Raw genomic sequence first — 19312 nt, 5'->3', positions numbered from 1 at the left:
CACCCCCACAGAAAAAGAACACAAATAACAAATGTTGGCCAGGATGTGGAGAAAAGGGAACCCTTGTACAGTGTTGGTGGGAATGTAAATTGGTGCAGCCTCTTGTGGAAAACAGTATGGAGGTTTCTCAAAAAATTGAAAATAGAAGTACCATATGACCCAGCAATTCTACTCCTGGGTATATATCTGAAAAAAACAAAAACACTAATTCGAAAAGATATATGCATCCCAATGTTCAGAGCAGCACTATTTACAATAGCTAAGATATGGAAGCAACTGACAAAGGTATCAGTTGGATACAAAAGTATCCAACAGATGAATGGATAAAGAAGATGTAGTACACATATACAATGGAGTATTACTCAACCACAAAAAAAGAAGAAAATTTTGCCTTTTGCAACAACATGGATGGACTTGGAGGGTATGATGCTGAGTGAAATAAGTCAGACAGAGAAAGACAAATACTGTATGCTATAACATATGCGGAATCTAAAAAATAGAACAAACTAGTAAATATAACAAAAAAGAAACAGACTCACAGATATAGAGAACAAACTTAGTAGTTACCAGTGGGGAGAGGGGCGGGGGGAGAGGCAAGATAGGGGTTAGGGATTAAGAAGTGCAAACTACTATGTATAAAATAAATAAGCTACAAAGATATATTGTACAACACAGGGAATATAGCCAATATTTTATAATAACTATAAACCTAAAAATTGTGAATCACTATGTTGTACACTTGAAACTTATATTGTACATCAACTACACCTCAATTCAAAAAAAAAATAGTCTCATCTTAAAAGTTTCAATTCAATGGGGCTTCCCTGGTGGCGCAGTGGTTAAGAATCTGCCTGCCGGGCTTCCCTGGTGGCGCAGTGGTTGAGAGTCCGCCTGCCAATGCAGGGGACACGGGTTCGTGCCCCAGTCTGGGAAGATCCCACATGCTGTGGAGCAACTAAGTCCATGCGCCACAACTACTCAGCCTGCGCTTTAGAGCCGGCGAGCTACAACTACTGAAGTTCATGCCCCTAGAGCCCGTGCTCTTCAACAAGAGAAGCCACGGCAATGAGAAGCCCGCACACCGCAACGAAGAGTAGCTCCCGCTCAGAGTGGCAGAGTGCAAGTGGAAGAGGTGGAGTTAAACTCGGGTCTTCATTCACTGTTTACCTCATTAGAGCTGAATCTCAAGTGATGAATAACTGCTCAGCACCCTCCTCATAAAACCTTTATCCTTCAGCTTTTCCTTCTCTAGGCTTTCAATGACAGGTCCCTGGACCTAGCCTTTAATCTGTTTTGAGTTTTGAGCCAAGCAAGAGAAACCAGACACCCTCCCCATTCTTGGGGAGCCCCCAGCCTGAAAACGAATTTTGGACATGCAGACACAAATAAACCCATCTGTGTGTACAATGAACAGTAGGAAATGTGTCATCAGTTTTGACATTTATGGCATTCATTTGCCCTGACAGGTGCATTCTGCTTTTTAAAATATTTGCAGCATCTCAGGCCTCACCCTTGAAAGAATTTGAAGACGACACAAGCAGAGTTGCTCCATTTTTGGCTTACGACCCCACCCAAGAGTTTTTAAGGCAGCATCCCTGAATCAGGGCAGCTTCAAGGTATTTTTGATTTTCTCCACCCAGGAGAGTTTTTCAGTTCCTCTGCTCTACCCATGGGAGAAATGGTGTATGATGATTCACTTAACCATCCATCAGATCTTTACATAGGACACATATGCCAGTTACTATGTGTGGCTCTGAGGACACAGTGGAGAGCCATATAAACAGCTTCTGCCTTCAACGTGCCTGGTGGAAGCTCGTGGACATTGCTGTCATGTAGATGCAAAAGTTATGAAATATTTTAGTGTTCTACACCCTCTTTGGGAACCTTAAAAAAAACTCATGGAGCTTTCAGCAGTGACATTTACCATCGGTCATGTAACCACATGGGGCAGCAAGCAAAGTGAGGTACAGGTGCACCCCTGAGCAGAGGCATTTTCTCTCACACTGAGACCACAACAGACACATTCTTCCTTGTTCTGATTAGTATTCACTGCTTGTGTTTAGCTGCTTGCAGTTGATACCCGATTTGTGAATGGAGCTGAAGTATAACGCATCGTTGGATACTGGATCACAGAGCTGCAAGTGTTTAAAAAGCAAAACTCACTAGTGAAGTCAGACAAATAACATAAATGTCAGGATTGATGAAAACTGGCATTAGAAAAATTTGGATGTGGTAAAATTGTTACATTGACATGAATGAAGATTTAATCTGAATACAGAGCTAGCATGGGAAAAGAGATAATGGGGGGGCGGGGGGAATGCAATGAAAAGAAACTGTAGAAACAAATGGCCTGAACAAAAAGAGGCTCCCAGACTGCCTGTATCTTCCTGATTAAATGTCTTGATGAGCCCTCTAGTGGCAATGGCTGGGTAGTGGTCCTCTGAGAGATGAGCCTCTCTTGGAAATTGATCGCCTGGAGTATCTCAGGGGAAGTTGGCTTGCATTACCATCTCACAGTGTCACACACCAACTCCCTCCTTGTCTTGCACTTGCTGGGCACTGAGCACAGCATATGTCCACATATGTCTTATAATTTATAAAATATGATAAGTGACTTTTGGTGAGTCGCTTAACATTTCTGGAGCTGTGTTTCCCTACTTATAAACAGCTACACCGTTCATTCATTTACCCGTTCATTCATTCTACACATATTTACTAAATGCCAGCTCTGGGACAAGCATTGACTTCAGCACTGAGGCTACAGTAGTGAACAGGTGTCCTACCTTTGTGGGGTTTTTGTTCTAGTGACTGTAGGATGTCTGATGATTTTTGCCACAAATGAGTTCCTCCTTTTTTGACCATAGATGAGTTACAGACTGAAAACAGACACCAGAAAAGAAAAAGTCAAAAAGCCTGGGTTCCAATCTAGTTCTTCCCCTTTATAGAGTGTGTAATCTCTCTCAGCCTTAGTTTATCCATTAATTAAGTGGGGTTATTATTGTCTGTCCTGCCTAGATCATTGTTAAATCAAGAAAAAGCTATATTTTTTCTCATAGCACAGTCCTTCAAACTACATGTAATGACAGTCAAAACAGCAATGCAGCTGTGGAAACAGTGTGCATTCTTTCCTGTCCCTGGGTCAAAAAAGTTCCAGAGTTTCTCTTGTCATTTTCAGGTGTTAAGCAGTATTGTTTTATATACATAAATGTCTAATCCAGAATAATTTGTCGCCTTCAGGTGTTAAACAGTATCATTTTATATATATATGTATATATATTTATATATACATATATTTTGTATACATAATAGATATGTATTATATTTGCATATATTTGTATATATATTATATATATTTGTATATATATTACAATTTGTATATATATTTGTACATATGTATATATATTTATGTGTATATATAAATATGCTATATATATACACAAATGCTATATATATAAATGTTTTATGTATATATATATACAAATGCTATATATATATAAATGCTATATATATGAATGTTTTATATATATATATAAATGTTTTATATATATATATATATATATACATACACAAATGCTAAAGGAACATCCCAAGAGGCACCTATGTGGGACAATAAGGGATCAACAGGTCCAGATTGAAACAGGAGTTTGGGGCCAAGGCCTCAGGAATAAAGAGAATTACTTCACCTGGCTACAGAAGTCTATGTCCAAGAAAAAGATAAAATTGATTAATTGTCATGCATTTGAATGGAGAGGAAAACTACACTGTTGAAGGAGAATTTGGTGACAGATTAGTGATAAATTTATATACAAGCCATTAAAGGAACACCAAACATATCTACATTGTTCTGGCTGTCATTCCATAAGGCTCAGCTGAGAACTTGCTCCTTCAGCCCTTTTAAAGATTTCAAAAGCTCCTAACAGCCTTTGTAAAATCCCTTCCTGTTTAATAAACCTAGAATAATCTCTAGTTCCTTCACTCAACCTTGACTGATACAACTTGTTATTAAAAATAGGAAGATAAAAGCCAACTGAGTATTGAAATGTTTGCATCTAGCGAAAGAGAACTAAAGATTGGGAAAGTGGTAATAAGGACCACAGCTTTTTGTTATAAGTCTTGTAGGACCTTCTGCCTTTTAAAATTATATACATGTATAAATTTGGTAAAAATTTAAAATAGTCAAATGAGCAAAAACACATTTGGGAAATAATATACAGTAAGACATATACTGGGTTTAAAAAATAAGCTCCACCATCCATGCAGACTGTGTTGTTTCTTTAAAAGTCGTGTCTGAAACATTCCCACATCTTGGAACATTTACAAATGTATGATAAGGACACCTCTCCTAAATGTATATGCCTCTCAGTTTTTCCTGACAACATATTACAGGTTGTCTTCATTTATCCCTTTCCCCTGGTATCCTGAGGTTGGTATCCTTACACTTTTTAGTGAATGCGGCACCTCGCATTTCTAGCAGATATCAAATAAATTTCAGGGCCCTATATTCTCCACCTTTCCGTCTACTGCTCTCCTCTACACCCTGCAGAAACCCAAGGCTTCCTTAGCTTCGTGCCAATGAAGCAGCTGCGGTCACAAATAAGCTTGTGCCTGTGGGGACCAAGGAGATTCAATGTATTTTCAATCCCCTCAATCTTGGTTTGTGCCCAAGAGAAGGCAGCTGCTCTTGAACTTTCAGACTCTCAAGTGACTCAACTCTCCAATTCCCAGGGTTCTGCGTATACCCTCCTTGATGTCATCTTCCAGACCGTGCCAGATGTTGGGCAAGTCTTCAAAGTTGACATAATCAAGATCTAAATCCCAAAATCCTCCATCAGTCACCTACGAGCTCCAATGGCCCTGCTGGGGTCCTGAGGGAGATAAGTGTGAAACGTACTCCAGGCAAAATCACTCTTTAAGGCTGGTCCGTGGGAATTACTCAGAGCCCCTCCTGCTGGTGAGGGACACTTCGCCCCTCTTTTGAAGGCCCAAGAGTGAAGGACTCATGGGACATGTGACAGGGCATGGTGAGGCGGGCTTCTACACAACCGTGCCTCTTGTCTAGGCAAAGAGTCATTGCGATTAGACACGTTCACTAATCCAGCTTACTAAGGTCAGAAGCCACAATAGAGTTAGGGCCAAACCTCAGGAATAAAGAGTCCCTTTTCCTGGAATGTCCTCAATTTCTCATTAAGGACATTTTTTAATGTCCCTCCTCATCCTCCTCCTTTTCTTCCTTTTCTTCCCCTCCCCCCACTCCTCCTCCTCCTCCTTCTTTTCATTTTGCAATAATTCTAGACTCACCAAAACAATTACAAAAATAGTTCAGATATGTCCCACACAACCTACAGCCATCTTACCCCAATGAAAGCATCTCACGTACTGTAGTACGTTGCCAAAACCAGGAGTCAACGCACTTTTTTTCCTCGGGTAGATTTGGTACTTGAAACTCCGGAAATGTCTTTCCATCATGACTAACAAAACAGGTTTATAGTTTTCAAGGTGCCGCCCTTTGAAGAGGAAGTGCTTTGAGTCCAATCCAAGCCAATGCTTGAGGCACAAGACTCTGCAGTTTTCTGGTCTAGTTTGTTTGTGAAGAGCTGAGATTCGCTGGAGCATCAAAAAAATGGAAATGTTCCTGCAGATTGTCACCAGAGAGAGCGGAACTGATGGATGTTAGAAGATAATCTGGGGATGGGTCCTCAGCAGCGGGGAGAGCTAAAGGGCCAATGCAGGTGGTTATTGGAGAAGTTATCTGGATTGTTTTTAATGAGAGACATTTCTCACCTCAATGGGTTTCCTAATGAGTTTAGGTGGTGGAAAACATCATTAAAACAGAAGAAACATCAGTATTTTCCAGGCCCTGAGGGTAATCCACCTACTTTTCCTGGATGAAGTCCCTTCTGAAGAGATATACCATTCTCTTTTAAAAAGATGGGTGCAGAAGCCCAGGAATTCAACCCGCGGATTTCCCTGGTGGTCCAGTGGTTAAGACTCCAGGAGGGGCGTTAGCCTAAGGGGTCCCTGCGGAGAAGCCCCCAAGGCAGCGAGCTGAGAGGAGGCCCCGTTTTCTCCTCCGTCATCCTCATCACGGCCTCACACCTCAGCCTCAGCGATAGGCCCTCTAGAAGCTGCCACACAAACGATAAAATCCCCAGGTCCTGGGGCAGCACAGCTAAAACCCCTAAACCGCTGAGGGTGAGAGTGGAAGGAAAGAAAAGGAGAATAAGGAGAGCAGGCGAGAAGGAAGAAGGCGCAGCGGCGAGGAAGGAGAAGCAAGTTGCAAAGGAACGGAGCAGGGCCGGTCAGTGAAACGACCACAGGCCAGGAGGCGGCATCTCCCGGGGAGAAACAGCGCCACCCAGCTGTCCAGCTCCGCGCGGCTTGCCAGGGCTTCTCTTTGTCCTGCCGTTTCCAGCCGGCGCTGCCCTTTCTGTGCTCCCGGCTACCGCCGCTGGTGAGTGGCGTTCATTGAGGTCCTCAGCCGGGAGCCTGGGGCGGTTTCAGGGTCCGGGTGGGATTCGGTGAGCGTCGCGGGGACCGTCTCACTTGCGGTGCAGCGGGGTGGGGAGTGGGGGCGGGGGAGTGGGGGGAGTCGGGGGCGGGGTGAGGCCGGGGAGGGGCCGGGAGCGGCTCGCGGCCTGTGGCCACCAAATAACGTTCCGGCTTTTCAGTCTCTTTCCGACTCCCACCCTCTGCTGCCCCTGCTGCACCCGCCCTCCCTGCTTTCCTCTTCCTCACACATCCGCGTCCTCTGACTGCCCTGGGTGGGAAGGCTGCCCCCAAGCCCGGGTTGCTCCCGTCAGAGGCGATCAAGGGCTCTTGGAGGTCCGACGCTCAGGCGTCCACTTCCCACCGGTGTGCGGGACGCCCTCTTAGGCCCCTGAGCGCTGTCCTCTCCTCCTGTTCTCAGCTCTGCCCTCTTCCCGTTTCTGGCCTCGGGAATCAGGGGGCTTCCAGGCAGGCAGCGCTCAAGGGCCTCAGGCCTTAGAGTTGAGGGTCTCTTTCTAGTGACTGGAGCTCTAGGAAGGGCCCAAGGGCCCTGAACCACACTTCCTACTGCTGTGGGCACCGTGGCCGATCCTGGCTTTCACTGAGGGAAGCGACAAAAAATGTTTGCACATATTCAGATACAGAAAAGTCATTCTGTCTTATACATGAACTAAGTTCAATTTTGGGCTAAGTAACTTGCCTCTTTGTGGCCTGTCAGACATACATTGTACATCTGCTTTAATTATTAAAGGAAAGGGCACATTGACCAGAAGTAAAGAATGTCCATGTTAAAAATAAAGACTAGGGCTTCCCTGGTGGCGCCGTGGTTGAGAGTCTGCCTGCTGATGCAGGGGACGCGGGTTTGTGCCCTGGTCCGGGAGGATCCCGCATGCCGCGGAGCGGCTGGGCCCGTGGGCCATGGCCGCTGGGCCTGCGCGTGCGGAGCGTGTGCTCCGCAACGGGAGAGGCCACAACAGTGAGAGGCCCGCATACCGCAAAAAAAAAAAAAAAAAAAAAGACTAAATGCCCCTCTTCCTGGGACTCCAACGCTGGTTCACCTTTGATGATAAGACTCCCTTCCCAGGTGCCAAGGCCATACAGTATGTGCTGCACGTGTACGTGCTGGTCTGTTTGTTTTTTTTAGACCTTGGAGAAATGTAGCCCTGACTTGTTCAATGTTTGTTCTGACAAGTTATAAAACTGTGCTGAAGGGGAATTCCCTGGCGGTCCAGTGGTTAGGACTCAGAGCTTTCGCTGCCGTTGGCCGGAGTTCAATCTCTGGTCTGGGAACTAAGATTCTGGTGCGAGGCAGCCAAAAAACTACCCCCCCAAAAAAACAACAACAACAACAACAAACGACTGTGCTGAAAACCCTGCTTCTCCAGAGCAGTTTCTCAGAGTTATCTGGGAAGCTGGCTTCCCGGCTAGTCCTTAATTTGGCTCAAATAAAACACTCTACTCTTTTTTTTTTACTATATTTTATTTTTTATTTTTTGAATTTTTGAATTTTATTTTATTTATTTTTTTATACAGCAGGTTCTTATTAGTCACCCATTTTATACACATCAGTGTATATATGTCAATCCCAATCTCCCAATTCATCACACCCTCTACTCTTATTATAGATTGTTTATTCATTATTTTCACTGAGAGAAGTTAGGGTCTGACCGTTTTGGAGCCAAGGGATTCTTCCTGTGATTTCTGTGGTCTCCACTGCCCCCGCCACCAATGTTAATTCTTATTTTCTGCTGTGCCCCTGTTGCCACCCCTGATTCTCTCCTTGCCTCCTCCCCTGCCATCTCTTGCGCCCCCTCAGGATTTGCCCTCACCCTCCCTGCTGTTCCCTCCTCCCTGCGGTTCTCTGATCCCTTCCTAGGGCGTCCTCACCCTCATCCTCTCGTCCCTCATGGATCTTTACCTGCAAGGATCAGTCACCTGTATGGCTCCTACCTTCCCCCAGCTTTCACTGACCTTACATTTCTGGGATTGACTTTTGCCCACACTCACTTTTGCCCAGTATGAATTCCCTACATCCCCACTAGTTTCAACACCAGGGGGAGCTGTGGTGATGGGCCTTGACAATTGTACCCTGAGCACAGTGCACAGCCCCTGTGGGAGGACCTCTCCCCCGGTCTTGGCACCCATCCTCCTACCTCCGCCGCAGTGCAGGCACCAGCTCTTGGCCCTCATTAACTGTGGGCCTTTCACCCAGCACTGCCCCTTCCCCACTCCTGCATCCCAAACATCACCCTCTGGAGGCTTCCACTCTCCAGGCCTCAGGTGCTGGACTCCACTTGCCCTGGTCCCTCTGTACCTACCCCCATGGCACCTTGCCCAGCTCGCACGCCGTGTCCACCTGCCGTGGGCCCTCACCACGTTCTCATCAATCACAAGCTTCCTCCCAGGAATCACCACACCATCCTCACCCTCCCTCAACCAGAGCACCCCTCCTCTCCTGTCTTCACCCTAACCCAAGAGCCCCCAGAGTCACCCCTGAGGCATGCTCATCCCCTGCCCCCCAATCCACCCTCACCACTGTCTCCTCTGCAGCCCCTTGCCCTTCCTCCCTCCCCAATAGGAATACTACCCTTGGTCCAACTGCCCACCTCCTTGGCCTTCATCACCCTCTCTTGGGTTCACTGACCCCAGTGGGCTCTCACTACATCAACCATGTATCCAAAATCCTTGTTGATGCCACTTGGTCAGTTGGCCTTTCCCTACAGGGGGGTCTTCCCCCAGCCCTGCCCCTCCTGTGCTGGCTGCCTGACCCATGCCCTCTGTGGAGGTGTGACCTGCCCCCAACCACTCCCACCATGCAGGTCCCTCCCAATGTGCACCTTGGCTTTCCAGTTCTATTTTCTCTTGCCAACCCTCCTTCTAATTCTCCATGACCCTTGGGCACATGGCACTGACTCAGGCCCCCAACACCCACCTCTCCCAGGGGACACTGGCAGGTCCAGCCACCTCCCCACCTGGGGCCTCACCATGCCTCTTGCACTCTGGGCCCAGACTGCTTCACCTCCACCAGGGGTACTGGCCCACCTTCCACTCTCTTAGGGCCACAGCCCAGCCCCTCAGGGCCCTCTGCCTCGTGCCTCACCCTCCCTTGAGTCCACCTTGTCCATGATGAGCCTGCCCCACGGGCAGCAGCCCTCGCTCTCCATCTCACCTGACCCGCCTCTGACCAGGGATGCCTCTGATCCTGGGCCTGACACTGCCCCTCCCTCCCCTCTGACTCCACCTCCCCTCACCCTGGTCTTCCTGCCTCTCCCTTGCCCCCTGCAGGCCAGCTTCTTCCCTTGGCCTCCTGCCTGGACCCTTAGGGAGCCGGTGCCTCCCTGTCCTGGCACTTGTCCTGCATGTTTGCCCATCTCCACCCCTCCCTCCACTCCTCAATTCCCCTCTCCTTCCCTTCTCTTTTTCTTCTTTCCCCTGTGTTGGAAAAATTCTCATTGTGGTCCCTTGTACATGTGCATGTTCTGCATCCTCAGTCCTGGAGCAGGTCAGGACAGCAGAACTTGTCTGGTAAACATTTGATGCGCACTTGTTTCCGGAAAGCTCTTTCATCTGCGGTTCCCCCTTCCCCAGGATCACACAGTCTTCATTACAACCTCACGGCGCTGTCCCGGGATGGATCTGTGCAGTCCAGCTTTTTCGCTGGGGGACACTTGGATGGCCAGGCCTTCCTGCACTATGACCGTGAGACAGGCAGGTAGAACCCCGGGGGCTGTGGGCAGAAGAGCTGGGAGCTGAGACGTGGGACACAGAGTCCAAGGACTTGACAGAGACGTGGAAGGACCTCAGAGAGCTTCTAGCAGAAATCCTGGCCCTGCAGGAGGAGAAAGGAGGTGAGAGTGGGGAGGGTCCGAGAGTGCTGGGAGGCCTTTCACTGGATTTGGGGGCAGGGGCCAGAGGATAGGGGTCTGTGAGTTCAGCAGGGGGGTGGCCATGACTCAGCAGCCCTGGGAAGACATGGAGGGGAGCAGGGAGGGGGCCCTCTGGCTGGAGTTTCTCACTTGGGTGTGAGGACAGAGGGACACGGGGACTGGAGGAGTCACTGCTGGTGGGGTGGGTTGCAGGTGTGAATTCCCTCCAGGAGATCTGGGCTGTGAAATCCGAGAAGACAACCACGTCTGGGGCTTCAGGTTTCGCTACTATGATGGGGAGCTCCTCCTCTCCTGTCACCCAGAGACCCACGGATGTACAGCGCCCCAGTCCTTGGCTCGGAACTTGGCCATGGAAATGGAGAAGTCCTGGGACACAGATGGCTTTCAAAGCAAGTATTACCAGGCCTCCGTGCAGGGAGAGCTTTGTGGAAGACTGCAGGGCTATCTGGAATCCTGGACAGGCTTCAGGGAGAGAACAGGTACTGCTCCTGTGCCAGGGCCCTTCCTCTCCCCCAGACCCCTAGAGCCTCCCCGCCGTGACTCTGCACACGGAGACCCTTCCTGTCCTCTGGGTGCACATTTGCTCTGCTGGCGTGGTGTCCTGCAATCTCCTGCTCCGTTAAACCCACTGTAGAAAGACGGGCAGGTGGGGAGGGGAATGAACCGCACCAGTGACGATCATCCAGGGGAGCAGTGGGCCCTCCGACAGAAACTGGACCAGGGAAGAGGGGTGTCAGGCAGGAGAGGAAGCCCCTAGACCAGGGTGGGCGCCCCTGGCTCCCAGCCTGCCCGTCCCAGAAAGTTCCCTCCTGGTCCCCAGGAGCCCACCCTGCACGGCCCCCTCCTCAGCATCAACACGTGGATCCAAGAGAGTGAGGCCCCATCCCAGCCGCTCCTCCTGCCCGGCTGAAGGAACGGGGCCCCAGGGTGCAGAGCAGACTTGGAGCAGGTCTGCGGTGGACGAGGGCTCAGCCAGAGGTGGAGCGTGTTCTCTCCGTCTCCCTTAGAGGGAGCAGGGCTTGGCCCCAGGCCTCAGTGGCTCTGTGCTTTCTCCCACAGGGCCCCCAGCCGTGAACGTGACCCACAGCCAGGACTCAGAGGGCACAGTCAACCTCACATGCTGGGCTTTTGGCTTCTTTCCCCAAAATATCTCTGTGGCCTGGTTTTGGGATGAGGAACCCATGAGCCAGGAGGCCCAGCGGTCTGGGGGTGCCCTGCCTGATGGGAACGGGGCCTACCGGACCTGGGTGACCAAAAGTGTTTCCCAAGGAGAGGAGCAGCGGGTCCAGTGCCACTGGAACACAGCGGGAATCCCAGTGCACACACTGTGCCCTCTGCTGAGCCTGGGGTGATCCTGGAGGGGCTTGTGACCCTGGGTCAGAGGCCAGGGTCAGGGAGAGGAGAGCAGGCCTGTGGCTCTGGGGTGCCTGGGTTATATATAATAAGTCCCTCTCTCAGGAGAGACCCTGTTGCGTCAGAGTCAATAGTGGACCATCCTGGGTGTTGCTGCCTTTGCTCTTGTTTTTATCATCGGGCTTTGTGTCCTTTGCTACTCGAAGAAGAAGAAGAAGACAGCATTAGCTGTGGGGAGCCCAGGTGAGAAATCTGGGCGCGGGTGGGGATGGGAGGGGCTCTGCCTGGGATGTAGGGTCCCCCTCGTGTCCCTCTGCACAGATGTGAGAGGATGACAAGCCTCTATTCCAAGAGTTGGACATTGGGGTATTTGTGAGGGGAATGGGAGCCACGTCTGCTCTAACCCCTTGGTTCTGCCTAAAGCCAGGGCCAGGCTGGGGCCCTTAGTGTCCAGCGAGGCCTCTCCTTGCTCGGGTGAGACTGGGCAGCAGTGAGGGTTGCAGCTCCTTTTGTTCTCATCTCTTTTTCTCTACTCTCAGGCTCACCAGGGCTTGTCTGGGGAGCATGTGTTGGATCATGTGCTGGTTGGGAGGGTCTAGGTGATCCTGGAATCAGAGGGAACCTGAAGTAAAGTGTTTGTGACCTGGTGAGGAGGGGTTAAAAAACTGAGGAGGAATTCAGAGGAAAGGTGATTTCCTGTCTGCATTTCTCTCCCCCAATTTTTCAGCCAGTATTAAGAATCCAAGTAGAAGAATCATAAGGCTCAAACTAGGGTTCAGTGGATGGTGCCAGAGCCCTGCCTGTGATGCTCCCTTGTGAGGCCCCACCTAGAAATGTTTTGCAACCTCTCCAGTTCCTCCTCCATGAGCTGTCTTCTGAGTTTCGATTCCTCTGGGTCACCCCCAGCCTGCATCCTTCTCAAGTTCCCATGCTTGCTGGGATTTCCTTCATATGGAGGAGTAGTGAGCAGATACCGCTTGACCATTTAGGGAGAGGAGACCAGCCAATCCTTGGACACCTGGGGTCACTGATTTTATCTTACCTCCAGGTTCTTTCCTGTCCAGCCCCTCAGGACACAGTCCAAGGGCTCTTTAGAGGAGGGCACTGGGTCTGCGTTCTGTGGCCTCACCCTGCCCTCCCTGAGCCAGTTCCCTTGCTCACGGTGGTCACTGCCCTGTAGATTTGGACAAGGGGATGGTCACACTGATTTCCCCCGTAATCAGGTTGCTTGAGGGGAGAGGAAAAGAGCAGCAGAGCTTTGTGTTTGGCAAAGAGCAAAGGCAGAGCGTGGAACAGTGAAAGGGTGGCGTGTGCAGGCTCAGCTCCTTCTGTTGATGCCACCTCTTTGTGTCACTGGCGTGCTTGGGAATGCGGTTTCTCATCCACGAGCCTAATTCCCTTATCATTTGGCCTTCAGCCTGGGCATACAGGGATGGTTAGTCACCCTGCCCCACAGCGAGAGGCTCTGTCCATGCAGCACCCAGAGCGGGGGACCAGGCAGCTCTGTAGTTGCTCCTGTTCTCACCTGGGGCCACCCCCGACCCCTCCCCACCCACCCCCACCCTCTCCCTGAGAGAGGGACTTATTATATATAACCCAGGCACCCCAGAGCCACAGGCCTGCTCTCCTCTCCCTGACCTTGGCCTCTGACCCCCCAAGGTCACAACCCCCTCCAGGATCACCCCAGGATCACCAGGGGGCGCAGGATGTGCACTGTGATTCCCGCTGTGTTCCACGTGACACTAGACCCGCTGCTCCTCTCCTTGGAGAACACTTATGGTCACGGAGGTCTGCTGGGCATGCCGGCACATGGGTCCTCATCTGGAAACCAGGCCACTGAGATATTCTGGGGAAAAAAAGCCGAAAGCCCAGCATGTGAGGTTGACTGTGCCCTCCAAGTCCTGGCTGTGGGTCACGTTCACGGCTGGGGCCCCTGGGGGAGAAAGCACAGAGCCAGTGAAGCCCGGGGTCAAGCCCTGCTCCCTCTAAGGGAGACGGAGAGAACACGCTCCACCTCTGGCTGAGCCCTCGTCCACCGCAGACCTGCTCCAAGTCTGCTCTGCACCCTGGGGCCCCGTTCCCTTAGCTGGACAGGAGGAGCGGCTGGGATGGGGCCTCACTGTCTTGGATCCACGTGTTGATGCTGAGGAGAGAGTCTGCTTGGGTTTTGATTCCTACTTCCTGGCTTGACGGCCATTCCCCAAACTATTTTTTTTTTGAAGTTTTAAAATTTTATTTTATATACGAAGAGTTAGTATTGTTTCTGAGGAAGGTAGATATGCGTGATGACCCATTTAAGAAGTTCACACTTAGTCCAACTTAACGAAGCCGATGTCCTTCGAGTACTGGCGGAAACACTGGCGGCACATATTGAGGCCGTATTTCCGGATCAGACCGTGCCGGTTTGAGCAGACGGGGCAAGAACGAGAACCCTGGCCGAATTTTCTCGGATGGCTCCGGTAAAGCTGCTGGTGCCCCATGTTGCTTTCTCGGCTGCAACAAGGCAAAAGCCCCAAACTATTCTTGTGTCGGCTCCCAGGCTCACTGCTCTCACTTTAGCTTCTCTTCTTTATATCTGAATCACAGGCATGTATTTCCTTGAGTTCTAAAAATTGTAGTGATTTTTTTTCAATTCAGCATTTCTGAGGGCTTTCAGTAAGAAGAATTCTATGTTATTCTAAGAATTCTTAGAAAGAATTATTTCAAAAATCCAAGAAAATCATACTTGCATGAAGGACAACACCCATAGAGAAGTGGGCAGCTCATAAGTGTGCAGTGGATTTTCACCAAGTGAACACTGGGGTAAACAACACTCACAAGTAACCTTTCCAGCATCCCAAGAAACCCTCTTGCATCCTATTCAGTCATAAAGGAACCTGCCCATCCCACCCCTCAGAGTAATCATTATCTTGATTTTTAACGCCATACATAGGTGAGTTCTGCCAGTTTCTGATTGGAAAGAATTATGCAGTGGATGCCCCCCTGTGTCTGGCTCTCTCACTCAACATTATGTCACCGGGTCTCACCCCTATTGCTGTGTGTGGTTGTAATTTATTTACTCTCGTGGTGTTCCATTATAGGAATAGACCACATTTCTCGTCCTCTACTGTTCATGGGCATTTGTGTTATATCCAGATTTTACAAATCGAGCCGCTATGAATAATATTTTCATATGTTTGGCACACATATGCATGCATATTTATTGAGTATATAACTAAGAGTGGAAATGCTGGTGAGTGAATGTTTGGTTACCACCAAAGACGTTTTCAAAGTATTTGAATCAATTTACTCTCCCACTAGCAATATATGAGAGATAATTAGCCCAAATTCTTGCCAGCAACTGATTTGGCGTGGTTTTTTCATTTTAACAACTCTGGGCAGTGTTCAGCGATGTCATATTACGGTTAATTTGAATTCCCCCTCTGACTAAAAATGTTGAGCAATTTTTCATGAATTTATTTGCCATGTAAATATCCTCGATAGGAAGGTGGACTGGACTACTTGTTAATGACTGAATGGGACTCTAGTCATGGTGTCAGCATCTTTTAACTGTTATGGTCCTTCTGCTCTAAGGGATCTGTGGTCAAAGACAGGGGCTATCTGAGTGATAAAAGCATCTTTGGGGTGCTAGGACGATGACTCTTGGCTGAAAGGTCCTAGAAGCTTCAGGATGGGGTCTGGTCACCAGAAAAGCAAGCCATGATCAGAGGGTTGGAACTTGCAGCCTCACTCCCTGACCTCTGGGGAGAGGGGGGCTGGAGGATGAGGTCAATCAGTAATGGTCAATGATTTAATCAATCATGGCTACATCATGAAACTTTCATTACAAACCCTAAAATGACAGAATTTGGAGACCTTCCAAATTGGTGAACACATCCACATGCTGGGAGAGTAGCACACTTCAACTCCACGGTGACTGAGGCTCCTACACTCGGGACCTTTCCAGACCTCGAGTTAGGTACCTCTTCATCTGGCTGCTCACTTGTGTCATTTACTATAGACTGTAATGGTAAGCATAGCATTTTCCTGAGTTCTATGACTTGTTCTACCAAATTATCAGACTTGGGGGGAACCCCTAGCTTTGTAGTCAAGTCAGACAGAAGTGCAGGTAACACAGGGACTTGAGGCTTGCAACTTGCTTCTGAAGTAAAGGAAGTCTGCGGGACTGAGCCCTGAAACCTGTGGGGTCTGATGCTAATTCCAGGCAGCTCGTGTCAGAATTGAGTTGAATTGTAGGACACCCAGTTGGCGTCTGAGAATCAGAAAATTGGTTGCGTGAAGGAAAAAAATCCCTCACCAGCTCACAAAGAAATTCAGAGTAAGAGTAGTAAGCAAGTAAATCTCTACCTTGGATGTCATTTATTAGTCACTTGTTCTTTCAAACCAAACCCGAGTGCCTACAATGTACCAGATCCAGTTCCAGTCTCAGATCTTTGCTCTAAGAATTGAAATTTGACATTCTTTTTCCATCCCTCACCACCCCCTTACCTGATTAGGACAATTCCTAGGATTAGGAGAATTCCACACTAAAAGAGTCTTGGTAGGAGGCAGAGACCACCTTCCTCCATAAAAGAGGAAAACCCACTTTCCCAAACATTCTTGCAGGTGGACACAGCATGGAGCTCAGGCCTCACCACTCAGGAGACCACATTTCAGGCTCTACTCAGGATGTGGTGACACAGAGAGGCTGGGACTGAGCAGAATGCATTTGGCAAGGCTGGTGTGAGTGGGAGTTACACAACCTCCAGCTGTCAGCAACCGCAGTGACAGCCGTCCTCGCCGCAGGGTCCACGTCCAGCATGCGGGGCTCACTGTGTGAGCAGTGACATCTGTGCCCAGCAACAGGGGCGAATGTTCCTATGTGGGACCTGGCCTAGGGTGGACGCTGTGGGTTCTGTTCCCGTGGAGCCTCAAGCCTGGTTCTGTAGCCTTCCCAAAATGATATGAGCCCCCATATCATATATATATGGTACTTTAGGCCTAAATTAGAAAAAATTTTGGATCCTATTGTTTGTTCCAAGAGTGAGTGAGAACTCAGTCTGGAGAATAACTTCAGAGAGCACGGATTTCATTAGGCTGAACTGTGAACCACTTCCTAAGTCTTCCACCCGACTATACCCCATAGTAGAGAGAACTACATGTATTTCCCAACATCACATCTCATAATTGACAATATAGGTTCTCCCTTTCTTTCTGAAAAAAAAAAACAAAACACTTTTAAATGTGGATTTAAGACCCTTCTCTGGCCACTCTCTGTCGCTGACCTTGGTGGTTCCCAAAGTGGCTGAGCATCAGGATTGCTTGTGGGGCTTCTTCCAAAATGCTCAGGCCTCTCCCAGGACCACCTTCTCAGAGTATTAGGCACAAGATCAAGGAAAAGCTTATTCAGCAAGTCCTATGCGTAAGGCTGATGCACAGCCATGTGGGAATCCTGGTCTACGAACGTTCTTGCTACTAAAAGTGTGATCTGGGGACTTCCCTGGGTGGTCCAGTGGTAAAGAATCTGCCTTCCAATGCAGGGCACTCAGGTTCAATCCCTGGTCGGGGAACTAAGACCCCACGTGCGGCGGAGCAACTAAGCCCGCATGCCACAACTAGAGAGACACCTGCACGCTGCAACAAAGAGCCCACGAGGGGCTTCCCTGGTGGCGCAGTGGTTGAGATATCTGCCTGCCAATGCAGGGGACACGGGTTCGAGACCTGGTCTGGGAAGATCCCACATGCCACGGAGCAACTAAGCCCTTGCGCCACAGCTACTGAGCCTGCGCGTCTGGAGGTTATGCTCCACAACAAGAGAAGGCCGCGACAGTGAGAGGCCCGCACACCACGATGAAGAGTGGCCCCCGCTCGCTGCAAACTAGAGAAAGCCCTTGCACAGAAACGAAGACCCAACACAGCCCCAGATAAATAAATAAAAAAGATATCAATTCTCTAAAAAAAAAAAAACAAAAAGAGCCCACGAACACCAACGAAAAGATCCTGCATGCTCAGCAAAGTCCCACATGCCACAACTAAGACCCGATGCAGACAAAAATAATAAATAAATAAATAAATTTTTTAAAAAGTGTGATCTGAAGACCAGCAGCATCAACACCAACCTTGTTCTAAACCCAGAATTTCATGCTTTCCTGACTTCCTGAATCTTAAAAAGATGTCCAGGGCTTTCCTGTACAAAGCAAAGATCAGACTCCCGGGTCTCTGTGCCGTCTAGACACAGTGTCAGAACCACGCAGTCTGCTCAGCTGTGTGATCTGATCCGATTGCATAGCGCTGGGGGGGTCCAGGGTTCAGTCCTTGTCCTTCCTCTTCTACAGCCATCACTCCCTCCCTTGGAGACCTCATCAGTTCTCAAGGCTTTAAATATCATGATGTGGCATCGCCTCCCAAATCTATTTCTCCAGCCCAGACATTGCTCTTAAACTCCAGACTCATTTGTCCAACTGCCAATCCAACTACCTGGCTTGTATTTCTAACAAAATCTCAGCTCCAACATCTCTTAAACCAAATGCCCATAATGCCCCCTCTCCCCAAAATTTGCTCCTTCGTCTTCCCCATCTCTGGTGAGAGTAATGCCATCTTTTTACTTACATAGTCCAAACTTTAGGGTGTCCTCCTTAACTCCTCTTTCTCATACCCCAGATTTAATCCTTTAGCAAATGCTGTAAAATCCACCTTCAGGACGTGTCCAGAATCTAATTACTTCCATTACATCCACTGCTCACACCCAAGTCGAAGCAACGGCCATCTCCAGCCTGGACACTGCACTAGTTTCCCACTGCTTCCCTATGGCTTCACTCCCTCCTTGCCTCACAGTTCTGTTCTTAGCACAGCAGCCAAAGTGATGCTTTTAAAGGTGAAGTCCAATGGAATATACTCAGCCATAAAAAAGAATGAAGTAATGTCATTTTCAGCAGCATGGATGGCCCTAGAGATTATCATACTAAGTGAAGTAAGTGAGACAGAGGAAGACAAATATCATATGATATCACTCAAATGTGGAATCTAATTTTTTTAAAAAGGTACAAATAAACTTATTTACAAAACAGAAACAGACTTAACAGATATTGAAAAAAACTTATGGTAAGCAAAGGGGAAACGTGGAGGGGAGGGATAAATCAGGAGGTTGGGATGAACACACACACACTACTATGTATAAGACAGATAACCAACAAGGACCTACTGTATAGCAAAGGGAACTCTACTCAGTATTCTGTGATAACCTATATGAGAAAAGAAACTAAAAAAGAACAAATATATGTATAACTGAATCACTTTGCTATACACCTGAAAGTAACACAACATTGTAAATCAACTATACAATAAAATTTAATATTAAAAAAAAATAGGGACTTCCCTGTTGGCGCAGTGATTACGAATCCGCCTGCCAGTGCAGGGGACACAGTTCGATCCCTGGTCCGGGAAGATCCCACATGCCACGGAGCAACTGAGCCTGTGCGCCACAACTATTGCGCCTGCACTCTAGAGTCCATGAGCCACAACTACTGGGCCCACACTCCGCAACTACTGAAGCCCACGCGCCTAGAGCCCACGCACTGGAATGAAGGGTAGTACCTGCTAGCCACAAC

General features: G+C 48.7%; 1 protein-coding gene, 1 long non-coding RNA gene and 1 pseudogene across 2 annotated transcripts in view; 1 reads left to right on the top strand and 2 right to left on the bottom strand.

Annotated features, from left to right (window-relative positions):
* LOC141277797 (uncharacterized) overlaps nt 1-6935 on the bottom strand; it is a 35396-nt gene extending 28461 nt beyond the window's left edge. Inside the window, exons 1-2 of the long non-coding RNA XR_012329647.1 lie at nt 5355-6935; nt 2784-2876 (exon numbers count right to left, since the gene is read on the bottom strand). This is a non-coding gene — a long non-coding RNA (uncharacterized lncRNA). The remainder of the gene's footprint in view (nt 1-2783; nt 2877-5354) is intronic.
* A 2910-nt stretch (nt 6936-9845) lies between these two features.
* LOC117310979 (MHC class I polypeptide-related sequence B-like) lies at nt 9846-17380 on the top strand (annotated as a pseudogene).
* Nucleotides 13956-14242, bottom strand: LOC117310983 (small ribosomal subunit protein uS14-like). Its single transcript, XM_033850490.2, has one exon. It carries the CDS (start codon nt 14204-14206, stop codon nt 14036-14038), a length of 171 nt encoding a protein of 56 aa, XP_033706381.1. The 5' UTR covers nt 14207-14242; the 3' UTR covers nt 13956-14035.
* Nucleotides 17381-19312: the final 1932 nt, after the last annotated feature.

Source organism: Tursiops truncatus, unplaced genomic scaffold (assembly GCF_011762595.2).
Source record: "Tursiops truncatus isolate mTurTru1 unplaced genomic scaffold, mTurTru1.mat.Y mat_scaffold_93_arrow_ctg1, whole genome shotgun sequence".
Lineage (NCBI taxonomy): Eukaryota > Metazoa > Chordata > Mammalia > Artiodactyla > Delphinidae > Tursiops > Tursiops truncatus.
Note: the sequence above shows the minus strand (reverse complement) of the source record. Positions and strands in the feature narration are given on the sequence as shown.